Source organism: Aspergillus tanneri (genome assembly GCF_003426965.1).
Source record: "Aspergillus tanneri strain NIH1004 chromosome Unknown AapTan_2_pilon_pilon_pilon, whole genome shotgun sequence".
Classification (NCBI taxonomy): Eukaryota; Fungi; Ascomycota; class Eurotiomycetes; order Eurotiales; family Aspergillaceae; genus Aspergillus; species Aspergillus tanneri.
The window spans coordinates 1,567,229-1,582,165 of NW_022984629.1; the positions used below are offsets into that span (position 1 = coordinate 1,567,229).

At 47.5% G+C, this 14,937-nt stretch overlaps 2 protein-coding genes across 2 annotated transcripts; one reads left to right on the top strand and one right to left on the bottom strand.

Annotated features, from left to right (window-relative positions):
* Nucleotides 1-6,401: 6,401 nt before the first annotated feature.
* Nucleotides 6,402-10,002, top strand: ATNIH1004_000488 (putative serine/threonine protein kinase (Kin4); the record flags this gene model as incomplete). Its single annotated transcript, XM_033565202.1, has 2 exons — nucleotides 6,402-7,961; nucleotides 8,044-10,002. 2 exons carry the CDS (start codon nucleotides 6,402-6,404, stop codon nucleotides 10,000-10,002), a joined length of 3,519 nt encoding a protein of 1,172 aa, XP_033430959.1.
* A 3,757-nt stretch (nucleotides 10,003-13,759) lies between these two features.
* Nucleotides 13,760-14,192, bottom strand: ATNIH1004_000489 (uncharacterized protein; the record flags this gene model as incomplete). The annotated part of the gene is made up of 3 exons (XM_033565203.1): nucleotides 13,760-13,939; nucleotides 14,041-14,111; nucleotides 14,165-14,192. The coding sequence occupies 3 exons, from the start codon at nucleotides 14,190-14,192 to the stop codon at nucleotides 13,760-13,762; spliced, it is 279 nt and encodes a 92-aa protein (XP_033430960.1).
* Nucleotides 14,193-14,937: the final 745 nt, after the last annotated feature.

Here is a 14,937-nt window from a genome sequence, read left to right on the forward strand (position 1 = left end):
AGGATGCACGAATGGCAGGCACATTCACTTGATTGGAACTCCAGGGCTTACACCTTGAAACTATCGTCCTGGCTAAACATGGGCCCTGTTGAATATTATTATCACACCACGACCAATTTGAACTAAGTATATTCAGTTTAGGTTTGCATCTTCTGCAAGGTGTTTAAAACTCTTTCCGCATTTACTGAAGGAGAAAACTCCATATATCCCGAGCTTTAATATAGATCGCGGTAATTGATTTCCCTTGCATATTGAGTCGATTGAAGCATTGGAGATGCACTGTGCCTACGGAGTACTTGCGTTAATAAAGTATCAATCTTGAGCCCCATGCTTGCCCTACGCGCCCTCTTCTGGACGCTGGGAGAAATATCATCCTGCTAGGAGGGCCAGAAGGTTATAGCTCAACTAAACAACCAACCCAATCGACACTATCAGCCCTTACACCAATCAATCCTAGTTCTAACTAAAGAGCGAACGGGGGACACTTGACGGAGCTACCCGAGACATTGTTATTATTATTGGGAGCAAGTGACAGCCTCATCCAACCCTTTGAGTTCTTACTTTACCTTACTAGTTGATATTGGAATTCCCCCTACCTATCCAGCTGTGGTGCTACGCAGGGAAATTGAGTTGTGAGACGTTGCTGGACTTGTGTTACTGGAGTTGAAATAGTTGGGTCGCACGAAGGTCTATATCCTACAGAGCGAATAGGTCTTTCTTAGAATAACAACTGCATCGTGTACCCACATAAACTTAAAAACTTCTAAGGGACTCCTTCAGGTTGGAATTTTGGCTGGATACTATTGGAAATTCCCATGGGGGTTTGTGGACGGTTACAAACAATGCCACTGCGGTGATATAGAAACGATATGTTAGGTAGCGGTATATTGCCCCAAACCAAAACACTCCGGGAAAAGACAAGTCGAAAATCCAAAGCGTCATCACTCGCAATGGCCGAGAATCTCCTGATCTAATGGCATTCAGTGTGAAATCGTAGTTCAATTTAATGACGTACGTTGGTAGACCCCAACCTCCAAACTGTCAGTCCCGAAATTTCTCCTCTTTCCCCACTTTCCAGTATATTACAGTGCATGAGACTTATGCATACCATTTGTAACTATTGAACTGGTGCATAACTACTCCGTAGAATATAATTCTATTTTATTACCCTTTTTTTTGTTGTTGTTGTTGTCCTTTCTTTATCATGCAGGAATTGAGAACCATGCCCATGCATACCTATCCTCTAGGTGATATCGACAGATCCAAATGAACTTTGAGTTCGAAGACAAATAGCGAACTCGAGGACCTTTCTTAATGATAAGCAGATAGTTCCCTGCTCTAACATGGCCCTGTTTCTGTTAGCAATCTGCAAATAAACTTCAAAAAATAGGAACTTACTAGAAGTCATTGACTGGTCGCGCCCAGGCTCGTCTTCGCGGAACAAACACTTGGACCCTCTGCCATTCCACACACAGGAAGCACAAGAAACCTGGTGTGGAGCCACATGCTAAAGCACTGGTGTAGCAGCACACGAACAAAAAACCCCCTCTTCCTTATATATCTTACAGGGATTGTAAGTAGTCCCTCCTCTTTCTTGCAGTATTAGCCCACTTTGCTGCCATGGGGTGCGCACAGGAACTTCATTTTTATCCACGGCCTAGTTGATGTCTCTCTGCTAATCGACAAGGCTCAGAATGCTGAAGTTTGTAGAAGTCAAGTTGAATGGATATCCTATGCTTGTTAGCAAAGCACGATATGATAAGTACGTGAAAAGAGTGACTTACTCTGGTGGTATGCTTTAATGACCTGCTCGTGAAGAGGATTTTGCCCATATCGACAACAGATCTTAGACTTGAACGAGGAAGTAAATGTTAAACAAATAAGAGACCATGAAAACGGACTACGAAAGTGGTTGATCCAGGGAATATTTCGAAACATGCCACCCGACAGAATTGAAATGCACCTCCCCATGATAAGTAACATGGTCATACTCGACTCTTTCAGATGCTGTAATACTTGAGTCCTTACATGTGTTCCTACAGCTGTTTACCGTAGTTAATATGTACAACGGTATTGGTTAATCCCGGAGTTCATTTTTATAAAATATCTAAACCAGTATATAGAACTTATTCTTATTGAGATTCCGGGAATAATGCCGCTACCAAGGTGAAGATACTGGATACAATAGAAACCTCAATCCGAATTCAGTACGAATTGATTGTCTTTATTTCAAGCATCATCATCACAAGCTAGTTCGGAAGCCGAGATAGGTTGAAACGCGCATGTATCTGTACTTATTTAGTATGAAACTATCGTTACTTTTACAGTATTGCACGTCGGAAATAAGCTTGGGGCTAGGCCCGCTTATACCTATAATACCACCTTGGATTGATTCCCTCGTAGCATTAACAAAACCATGCTAATCTGGAAAGGCCCATTACTTAACGGAATAAGACAAAAAAGGGGAATGTGTCTAGATCTGTTCTGCGAAGATAAAATTGAGGCAAAATTCAGGTTGTACAATGCCTTCTGAGCATCGACTGTACCAGAAAGTGTAATCTGCCAAACTAGACAAGGGGTAGTATCGATGGTGAAACTTCATTGCCTGTTCAAGCTTGATTTCATCTCAAGACAATACCACTCGATCACTAAAAAGCCATGGGCTTTAATGAGCCGTAAATTAGTGTCATCCTGGAAAACTGTCCCAATATTTCATGTTGCATGAACATTGCCGAGACTTTTCAGAGACGTCGCCATCATGCACAAGATTGTAATATGTAAAGGCTAGGATCGTATCCAGTTGAGATCGCACACCGCGCTCATTTTGAGTGACTTCTTAAAAGCGAAGTTGCGACACTTGGGAGCATCGACTATTGTATTATCATTTTCGGTCAGTGCATAGATAGTAAGAGCATAGTTCCTTACAATGACTCTGATGGAACGGATAATCTGATCTTCTTCCCAAAGACCGGGGGCCGAAGGAATCTTTGGGAGAGAGAAGAGCCCAGGACTTGCTCGTTGTTAAGGTTTCTGGCTGGCAGATTTTTAGGTTCCGACCTCCTTTGCAACTAGGTATCAAGTTCACTACAGATATGATTGACAACATCTACTAATGGAATCCCATTGAACTAAACAGGGTGTCCGGCCGCAGATACCTCGGGTATATCTTTTGATGTATTGACACATCTCTATCTACCTCGGCAGACTTGAGGCTAAATAGGTAAATCTTAAAGATTCCGGATGTGCCGTTAAGAACAAAAAAATACCCTGATACCGTGGCAGGCCAAGGACACTTAATAAAGAAAGGTAGCTTTGCAAGAGACGAAAACGCAGGGGGATAATTCCACATGACCAGATATTGGATGTCCGGGAATCGTATCATGCTAATTGATAGTGGTTAGTGATGATGTTGAAAGGTAAAATAATCACAAGAGGGCCACTCAAAAGATGCATATTTAAATTATTTTAAAATCTTAAAGGTTACCCAGACTATGGATGGTGAATTGCTAAATTCGCAGGGCGAGTTATTCGCAAATTAGTCATAAACCAAGGAATACATAACTAAGTCACTGTCTATAATACCAATTAAACTGTATTCATCAGTAAACATACTCTGTCGAATCTAGCCAGAAATTAGCATTAAGCAATTTAAATATTAACACACAGAAGAGGGCAGGTAATGACATAACCCAGTAATCTTATCAGAATATTCCTACTAAATAATATACCCCTACCCAAACATGTTTAACTGTAACAGGATTTTCACAACATATAAAATATGTAATTTACAGCAAGGAAAACAAGAGCACCAATAATATCCACAGTCATCCAATCATACTGTACAGTGCGTCAGTGGAATAGCTGAGAGATGGAGAATAAAGCAGCTTCAACAAGGTCGTAGAGTTCTGTCGGTAGAACAAAGAATTTACCTATTTTGGATGCCGTGGTTGAGCAACACTGGTTAGTGCATGGAAACTTGGGAACCATGGTTCTGGTCTCTGTAGCAGCGTGGATAGGGTGGAGCTGGGGAAATGGAAGGGGCGGTCATTCCCAATCATCCTTAAACTGGGCAGCCACTATGAAGGTACACATAGTTTAATCACTTACATAGGAAGTCCCGACGTGAGCCCCGTATCCAGGCGATGGATCTTGATCGAGGGAATGGATGTTGACCCAATGCGTTCCTGGTAAGCGACGAATCCTCTTTTCTTCCGAATGAATGGCCAATAAGGGATCGAGAAAATAGTTGAATTAATTTCCATATGAAGATCGCCTGCCCCAGTCTACATAGTAACTAGTAAGTAGTAGCTCCAGCAGCCTGCCGTCTCGGGCGATGAAACAATGGTTCCATCCATTGCCCCTGATGACTTGGCAATGGGGCCACCATTTCCCACCTGTACGATTGCACATAGAATGCAATGCAATTAAGATGTCCGTGTCCGATGTAGGATGTTGTTGATATCTGTGGATGGAGCTTTCTGCCGAATCCATATGCATACTCCGTAGGGTGTTCTCCACAATAAGATCTTAACATCCCCAGACATGCTGTCAGATCTCTCTCATCGGAATCTCTCCAATCTCTTACGTAGTACTCTGTAATGACCAACGATTCCTGCCATCAAGGATTGAGCTGTGGCATCTCGCCGTAGGCAAGGGACATCGGGGACACGTTGAGGTCCTGTAAATCCCCTTTTGGGAGATATTTTGGGAGATACGACTGAGGCGATTTTATTATTAGCTTTTGGTGCTCTGTAGTATTAATAGCTTATTCCCAGCTGTCATATTTCCGGAGCCCTTCCGTACACATCCATGGATATCGTTGTCCTCGTAGGAAGAAAGATCTCAGGCATTGTTCGTTGACAATGCTGGGGGAAGGCAGTTCTAACAGCCTGGGGCGGTTTACTATTAATATTCCTCTCCTCGGTCATTGCAGCTCATCATGGTTTAGGAGTACGTAGCAGAACTAAACTAAACTAATTTTTGTATTGCGATTGAATGGTTAATTGTCCGGCGACCCGCCGATTCCCCCCAGCCAGCACAGCAACCAGTCCTGTTAGGGAGCTTAGTTCGTTGTCGTACTGAGTGGTAGTATTCGTGCTTTCTCCTCTCTCTCTCTCCTCTTTCCTGAGTTTCCTCTCCCTGGCTTCTCCATCTGCTTCATCCTCTTTCATCAAGTCTTTCCCGTTCCCTTTTTTCGTTTCTGTTTTTAACTTCATTTTTCTCCTCTTTTACTTTGCTTCTTTCCTTCTTTCCTCCTCTTTCTTTCCTCCCCCAGCCCTTTCTTCCTCCCTCCTCCCTTGGGTGCCAATTATTTTTTTTTCACCCTCTCTCCCGTTCCTTCTTTGAGTTCCCGCTGGCTCTCTTTTTCTCCCCTGCGCCGCCCCTGTCCGCTCTCCCACCGCCCCTCTTGCTTCTTCAATTTACTTTACTTTACTCATCCCCTCCAAATCGATCATGCTCCTCGTCGCGGCCTACATCCGTCAATTGATTCATCAGTGTTGAGCCGGTGGAGTTTTGGGATGAAGAAATTCTTGAATTCGCACTCAGGTCCCAGTCTTTCCCCAGCCAATTAATAATAATAATAATTTGTTTAAAAAAAAAATAAAAAAATAAAAACCGAAGTGGCTCGTGGTGGTTTTTGAGGCGCGTCTCCCGAGGCTGTTCTCCTTCCCGCCCGCGTTTGTCGGTCTCGTCACTCCGATCCTCCAAGTCTCACATTCTTTCGAGCCGCATACCTTCCCCTCAACCCATAATTACCCAACTGGGTATCCGATACTCTGTGGAGGGAGGTCACGTCACGGGAGGCGATTCTGCAGTGCAGACTTGCTCCCATTCACCTGGCTCGGTTGGAGATACGTGAGAACTCCCTAAAGCTCGACGGGAACACGCGAGAGAAAGAGAAAGATAGAAAAAGGGAAAAAACAACAAGCGATCGCTTGCTTGTCTCCACGCGTCCTTTTGGTTTCCTTTCTTTATTAATCTCCTGGATTTTCTTTTTGACCCGGTGTCCTTGATATATCATCAATCACTGCCTCTGTCACGGTAGCCTGTTTGATTGTTTCGTCAGTCGTCAGTGGCTACCCTTTCACGCCCCTTATCGGTGGTCGCAATGACTCTCTGACCCTCTGACTTTGAAACAGCAGCTGCCCGACCGGTGAGACTTGCCAGCCCAGCGATCGTCTCCAACAAAAATAAAAAATAAAAATAAAAATAAAAATAAACTTTAAAAGACATTACAATTGAGCATTTGAATCGTCTTCTGGAGAGATTTTACGCATTGGATTTCTTATCGCTCATCGCAATTTGTCCACCGCTCAATTCTATCACGCGTGCCTGAAGAGGCTGTCTCGGACCGTACGCAGCCAGTCCCAGGCTTCGCTGCGCCTTCACCAAACGAAGGTATGTCTACTGGTATCCAAGCCGTCCCTCAGTACACTCCCGCCACTTTTATCCTACCTACCCATCGAGAACCCGTATCGCCTTCGCAGCTCAGCCATGCGCATCAAAACTCCGAACGATCGTCTGGGTCGACGCAGCGACTGCAACCATCAACCGACCCACACGGCGCCACTCTGAGCAATTCACTAAGTCTTCAACAGCCATCTTCTGTCCCGGTCCCGACAGCTTCTTCGGCTATGAGCGACCTCCAATCGCAGTCGCTGCCACGCACCACCCATGCATCTCCAGCCTTCACCTCAGCGGTGCCTTCGTCGGCCCAAAGCGGGAACAGATCGCCCATGTATCCTGACCTTCTAGGTGAACCGCCCGTCCCACCGCCAAGAACTTCTTCGACCCATCGAAGCCATCGCGGTTCGACCGAGAAAGTATCAAATTCCCGCCATGGAAAGAATAGGAGCGATGAACGAAGCGCTAACCACCGTGAGAGGAGAGGTGACGACTCCCGTACGCGCCGGCAAGCTGTGAAACCGTCCGACGACCCGCCAACAGGAGTGGATGGGGCAAGTGCCCGGGATCAGGCTGCTTCATCTTTCGACGCACCCTCGCACTCGGGGGAACGCATGGAGGCGTTTCCTGGGCAGGGGACCCTAGTTAAGGAGTCGAGTACCGTGATCAACCAAGTGTTAGTGAGTGACCCTTCGGTAGATATCGAGCGGGAACAAGTCCGACAGGCAGGCACGTCGGTATCACCTCCAGTCGAGAGCATGCCTTCGTCAGGGCTTGGTCTGGTTGGCAGTGACGGTGTGGATGATGGAGGTCGCGGCGGGCTGCGGAGCCGACATGACTACACCGAAAATACCGTCAAGCGCAAAGAAACAACTTTTGGTCAGTATATTCTGGGACAAACGCTCGGGGAGGGTGAATTTGGGAAGGTCAAATTAGGGTGGAAACGAGACGGCAGCATTCAAGTCGCTATCAAACTCATCCGGAGAGAGACCCTGGGATCGAATCCTAGCCGGTTACCCAAGATCTATCGGGAGATCTCAATCTTGCGAGATCTTTCTCATCCGAACATTGTTCGGCTACATGAAATGGTGGAGACGGACCGGCACATTGGTATAATAATGGAATACGCATCTGGCGGTGAGCTCTTCGACCATATTTTGAATAATCGATACCTTAAAGACAATGCTGCCCGGCGACTATTTGCACAACTTGTCTCCGGCGTCGGTTACCTCCACAGAAAAGGTATCGTTCACCGCGACCTGAAGCTCGAAAACTTACTTTTGGACCGGAATCGCAACATCATAATCACCGATTTCGGCTTTGCGAATACGTTTGATCCGTTGGATGAATTGAGTGATGAGATTGAATACAACCTCACGAACAAGGATTTTGTGAAAAGGATGCGCCTTGACAAGACTAATGCTAAGGGCTTACGTCCAGGCGACCTGATGCAAACAAGTTGCGGCAGTCCATGTTATGCTGCCCCCGAGCTGGTAGTCAGCGATTCGCTGTATACAGGGCGAAAAGTTGATGTCTGGAGCTGTGGCGTTATTCTTGTGAGTATTATCTAGCGGCCTTGATTGTAGTCCTGCGAACTATGGTAGCTAACGTTCTGTCTCTCTCTCTCTCTCTCTATAGTATGCCATGCTGGCCGGCTATTTGCCCTTTGACGATGATCCAGCAAATCCTGACGGCGACAACATCAACCTGCTTTATAAGTACATCGTTACGACTCCGCTGACGTTTCCTGAATATGTCACTCCACATGCGCGTGATCTTCTGAGACGGATATTAGTGCCGGACCCGCGAAAAAGAGCGGATCTTTTCGAGGTTGCACGGCACAGCTGGCTCAGCGAGTATTCTCATATTGTGTCGCATATCACCAGTAGCACGACAAAGGTTACCAATGTCGCAGCAAAGACGGTTCCCCTTGGTACCAGTCCCTTAATGAGTGCCTCCGGCTTCATTGCTGACCTAGTTTTTACAGAAACTCGCAAAGAAGCCCCATCGCTTGCACGAAGTGCGTCGGTTAGAGAGCCTCCCAAAACCTCTTACCAAACTTCAATCCCTTCACTGGGAGGACTTGTTCATCATTCCGGGGATGTCTCTCAAGAACAAGCTACGGACAAGTCTAAGACCTCTCGGGACACTAAGAGGCGTACAGTTCAGGTTGAATACGTTGCTCCTCAATCTCAGACAACAAGAGGCGAAACGCCTGCCGAGCTTGACGCAACTATCGCAAGCTCGTCAGGAGTCGTGGAAGCTCCCGCCACTAGGGCTAGGTCAAACAGCGTATCTGAGAACAACATGTTCGCGCAAGAGGCACCAGCAGTCTCAAACCTACAGACAGAAGATTCCAAGGCATCTGGGGCAGCACCACCAGTAGCACATCTTCCTCGCTCGACTTCGGACACGACGGCGCTCACGGGGACATCGGCTATGCTTCCTCCCCATGCCACCCGACCAGCCACTGGTGCCTCTATGGCCTCGTTCAAAACCGGACGTTTGCCATCACGGGGTTCTTACGGACAACCTGTAGCGCCGACTGTGGCGGCGACCAATGCTCAAGGTCGGTTGGCGCAACCAAAGAGCAAGCAGTACGTGATTTCGGCGCCTATCCCTCAGGACCATTCCCAACAGAACTCTCTGTCAATTGGCCGTCCAAGTACTCAGCAGCTGCCGCCAAAATTCAACACGACACCTCGTCAAGAAGCTCCCAAGGGTCACAAGAGGTCAAATACTGTCTCTAGTATAGGAGAGAAGTTGTTCGGACGGTCTGGCTCAATTTTTGGTGGGCGTGGAAACCAGGCGGTTGGTTCGCGTCAGAAAAGCGGCAAGCGCTATCCTCCCACCAGCATGCGAGATCCGTATGCAGGAGACGATGGTAGGGCGTCCGTGGATTCGCGCCGCTCAATCCAGTATGGCTACAACCGGAAGATGAGCGAGATGGGTGGTGAGAGCAGGCCGCGTCGGTTCTCTCTTTTGCCGCCGTCCTTTTCCTTGAAAGGGTTTTCGTCGTCAAGTCGGTCGCAAACCCCAGACGATGAGTCGCAAGCCGATCGGTCTTCCGACAACCGGGTGCAGCCAAACTCATCGGCGGGGGCAATACGGCCTCGTGCACGTGCTACGAGTTACGGCACGCAAGACGCAATAGGAATAATGCCAGACGGTGGTCCCGGAGACGAGGTCATCATGCAAGATGACCCCGTCAATTACCAGACTCACATTGATCAGCAGTTCGCAGTGCTTCATGGCAACCACTCCGGTACCCAGCAACCGACATCTTACAGCGCATCGGCCGAGCAGGTGTATCCGAACGACAACGACCACTACTACCGGAATCAATATGCCAACCGTTCGGCACCTAACTACTACGATGAGTACAGTGGTGCGTATGAAAACCCCTCTCGCCAGTCGGTACAAGTTGGCCGGCCGGCAAGAGGAGCGGGTGTGCTGCAGAAGAATCATAGGAAATTTGCAGATGCCTACGAGTCCGAACGGGATCTGTCACACCATCCCGGCAGCTCTGGTGCTGCCAGAAAGGTTATGGACTTTTTCCGTCGTCGGGCCAAATCAAGGGCGGGAGATGATCGGTAGATGGGGACATTCAGTTCCACCCCCGGTTAATTTTTCGTTCAACTTATTTTAATTCTTCGGCCAATTCGACCAGATGAAGTATATCACTTTTTGGTGGTGGACCGCCTACCGCAGTTGATCACATGGAGGAAGCAATCTAGCCAAGCAGATCTGGTCCGGCGACTCCACGCCTTATGTTTCGGGATTTGATATCTAGGCCTGGTGGATCTTTTGATCCAGGCGCTGCGGCGTCCACGCAAGTCTCGGCTTCTACCGCCGCCAAATGGATGAACCGAGACCCGTTATTACCGGCGCTTTCACTGGACAGAGGATCCGAGTCGGCCAGACTCTTATTAGGATTCCAACATTGAAAGAGCAAGTTATTTGGATACCCCGTGATACCCACGCAGCTTTCGTCCCCTTCTGTTGCTTGCAGCTTTCGGTTTGTCCTCGTATTGTACCAGCATCTGTTTCTTCCCGCATGCATATCCATATCTACAAGCGTGGGTGTTTTTTATCTTTTTTTTTACCCTTTTTTTTTTTTTCTCTTTTTATTTTCCTTTGTTGAGAATAAACTTTTTCTTTATTTCCTTTGTCCAAATTTCATATTTTTTTTTCTCCCTTGTTACTATAACCTTGACTGTAAATTGACCCTGCCTTGTTTTGTTAATGCCTTCTATTTCTACCGTACCGTGGTTCTTTGAAAGAAGCGCTTTTGATATCATATGGACCAGGTCTATTTGAGGGTAATTTAATATGTTTATTGGTCATTGGATGTCGCCCCGGACTTCCTGTGTCATTGTCTCTAGAAATCCTGTTTGATTGATTCAGCAGCGAGCAGCGTTTGATATGTATGTTGGTTGACAGCGGATCACAAGTTTACAGTTGTAGTTGGTTTATATCTTGCATTGGTGATTGAAACTTTATACAGCATAACTCGGGCGTACAGAAGGGATTCCGATCAGACTATACCTGTAGACAAGACGGGATTTGGAGTGATCCCGTGACCATCAATTCAGAAGAGACAGCTCTTACAGTCAAGAATCCCATGTCCATACCAACCCAAGTCTAGTCAGAAACAGATCATTGGCTCGGTCCAACCGACTTTTGCACTGAAGAACTAAAGCGAGCCAAGATTCCAGCCAAGACGATCTACCATAAGCGGACAGATAGTCCATAGATAGCGCTCTGTAGAGACGGAGGTATAGACCACGTCGACAATTACTCAAGGACGAACGGATGTAATACCACTATTCAAACCCAACCAACGAAGAACTCAACAACCTTGTATGTAAGACGGGTATTCGCATTGATTACGTGGAACGAGACGAGAAACAGGACAACACAGCACGCTGACAATAAGATAAGATGATAAGAAAGGACCGAAGGAGGTCCCATGACCAGGACAAAATCTTGGCACTGTACGATTTCTGCGGTAGGGCCAAGACTCGGGATACATATTAAGCGTGTTAACTGTTAATAATAATAGGTAGGGCGCGGACTGGGTAGATACAGGCACGGCGTAATCCTTATCAGCGGATTCCAGGATTCCAGGATAGTCTGGACGGACGGTAGGTGGCGTTGATGCAAGGGTTGGAATAACTTTGTTGATCTGGAATGAGATGACAGGTGATGATCTAGATTCTGATATAGGGATGGAATGGGATATATATCAATATGGAAAGGTAAGGGTTATGTACCTGGGATCTAGATGTCTCTGAATATCTATACCTGCTGTTTGATATATGAATAACTAGGAGGATATATGGATAGACAAAGATATACTTGTAAGGACATTCATTCTTAAAAGTGATATTATCGTACGGATACGAGATATCAGATTTTACCATCGGTATTCGGTATAAAGGAGTACAAGTCTATGTCCTACATACTTATCCAGTATTAAAACAAAGTGCTCTGTAATCCCAGAATACATCCAAGGGATGCTTGGCAGTCAGACCAAAGTCGATCTGCTAGTCTATCATGCTTGGCGTGGAACGTAAGCTGCATTTATCTGATTGCACAAGACTTGGCAAATATCAACTCTTCTCTTGGCAAGCATTCATGCCCCTTTCCTCCGGCAGCTGGACTGTGGTATCATATTCATGACATGCTGGATGACAAAAAATAAAAATAAAAGAGATAGAGAGGGGGAGGCAGAGCGCCATTGGCATCACTGCACCTCATCCAAAGAAACAAGAACAAAGAACATTAAATCAAATCCCTCGGTCCGCTTAGAGCACTCTGAAGCCGAAGTAGATAAGCTGAGGTGATCGCGTCCTGCACGATCCATGCAGTGTGGTGCGGTGCTGGTGCCTCAGGATCTAGTTTCTGGAGCTCGTGGAATCATGGCCAAGATACAAGAAACCACTAGGTAGGGGGGATAACACGTCACCCAACTGCGAATCAGTGGAAGTTTGACTGCTTGAACGCTCGCGCGTCGAGGAAGGTCGGTCCCCATATTGAGATTGGGAGGCGGTTTCTATCGAGATAGGACCAGACTGGATAGGGGCCAGAACGAGGAACTTGTGGGTGGGTGTGCTGGCATACATTGTGACGAGAGTAAGCTTCCACGGGAGACAGTCTAGGAGAGAAACTTCAAAGTCTATCGATCTCAGGAAGGAACAGAAGATGTTGGGAGAACGATCAAGAGCATTTTCTCGGTTGGATTCGGTTACCTATTTATACATGTGAGGGAAACAGCCAAGCATACATCGCCCGTAAGAAGAGGGGCAACGGGAATTCAATGGATGAATCCGGGAGGGATGTCGATCAACTGTATCCAGTCCACCTACAGAAAGAGACTTCAGGCATCCAATTCAGTGGATCAAAGAGGTCTGTTTTTCGTAATTCACATGTTTTGTGAACTCATATCAGACAGGGCGGGGCCCTAGAATGTCATTATTGGAAGAACCCCCCTTCCTGTGCATCTCTTGGCTCTGATAAATCTCACCCCGGACTGGTTGTAGAGTCCAACATTCAGAAAACATTCCTGGACCTGCCAAGCGAAAGGCATTCATTGGTTGCGCAAGCAGAGCTGTTGTCCCTCGTACAAGCATTTGGGCCGACGAGACCCGATAATTCAGCCTCGGATGATCCGCAACCAGGAAGGAGAGCCAAGAAACGTGCCGCTAACTAGTTAGTTATTCGACATAATAATCAGCAACCCCATAATGGGTGAAACTGGGTGGACCACTGTTTTCCTCCCCCACCATGGAATAGGAGTTATCGCCAAACTATGTAAGTAATAGGTTCCTGTACTCTGTATGGGGTGAGTTTCCAGCATTCCTGCCTTTTCCTTCCCTAGAAGTCTCCGTCCACATGACCCCAATGAGCCATTCTCGGTCCACTTGGCAGCATGGTTCCCCAGGGGCACTGTTTTAGATACCGGAGAGACTTTGTTAAAGAAAATGTGAGACAAGCCAGGGAACTTCTTGTTGGTTCAACGGCGGTGACCTGGGGCCAAAACCCCAGAATTGGTCGCATCGCATAACATCTCATCACATCACATCTCATCTCATGCTATTGATCCTGCCAGGCTGCGGGGTCTATATAACCATGGCCCTGAGACTGATTCCGTAGATAGCACGCCAATCAGACCGTGGACCAGGGAGGCAATGCCGTCAGCGATCGCTCCAGCGTAAGGCAGAAAAGGCGAAACGCACCAAAAATAAAACCGCCAAAAAAAGAAGCGGCCGCAGCACTGGCCATGTCACGTGACCAGAGCCTCTTCCAGCATCAACAAACATTGTTTTGAGTTCCCAAGAAAGTCGTTCAGTCACCGTCGGCTCCAGAGAGCTAGCTCCTCGTGGCCCGCTCCGGTTTCTCTGGTGACCCAACGGCGGCTAGATGAAGGCCGTGCCACCACGCTGTGACCTGTCGATTGTCGCCCTGTTAGCGCCCCCATTCTTCGCGCCGTGATGCTCGACCGTTCGGCCGTGGCGCGGACGGTCGGCGGCTGAAATGTGAATGGGGTATGCTGTTAGCTAGAGAGGATTGCTTCCTGCTCAGGACTATAGCGCCGCAGGTGCTGTGCCGACACCTTAAATCCATTGTCACCGTCGGGGGGCGCCCGACATCCGAGCTGTTGCGGAAGTCAATGCCAGATCGATAGGTGGAGATTGCTTGCACTGCCGGACACTAAGTTAGTTGACTATACTATAGAGAAACTCTCTGCCATTACTATCATTCCAACGGGGCTTTCTTGCCATGGCAAGGAATTGCATACTCTCGCTTAGTTCGAGCCCAAAATGGCTTTCCGTTGCCATGCATATTCCCCCCAGGGAAAAGTGAGCTAATAATCCCAAATTCCAAAAATCGCTCATGAATTTATGACTTTATGACTTGCAGATGTCACCAACTGCGTTTACGTCTTGAGCTCCGTACATTGGTCGGAATTCCAGGACAGCGAATCCAGAAATATGTGATGGCAGTGTAGCTCTTGCAGATTCGGTTTTCGTGCCCCCATAGAGCATTGCCATGGGACCCTCTATTATGCCTTGGGCTGAACTCTATTGAGGTGCTTGATCGGTTGTCGGTGCGGGACAGAGACCTGCCTAAGAGCTGCTGCGGCACCCCTGACTGGGGCAGGTGGCCCACGAGCTAACCTACACCACAGACTTTCCCGTCGACACCTACTAGGGACGCAAACAACGGGCCCGAGAAAGGCCCGTCGGCAGTACCTAACTGATATCGGGACGATCGCATTGGACTGTTCCACTCCACCATCCTTGTCCCCTCCATTTAAGGACAAAGGGGGCACATGATAAGAATATGCCTAACAGGGTCCCAGGGTCGGATACTCTGCTTGCGTGACGTCCGTCAGATGCGCCGTTCGAGCAGCGTTCTATTGCGGCATGACCTTACTGGGTGTGAACACTGTTGGCTGGCATCGGCAACTGATTTGATAGCATACTCCTTGGCTTTTGCTCTTCTGTATGTGACGAGCCTCTTTGT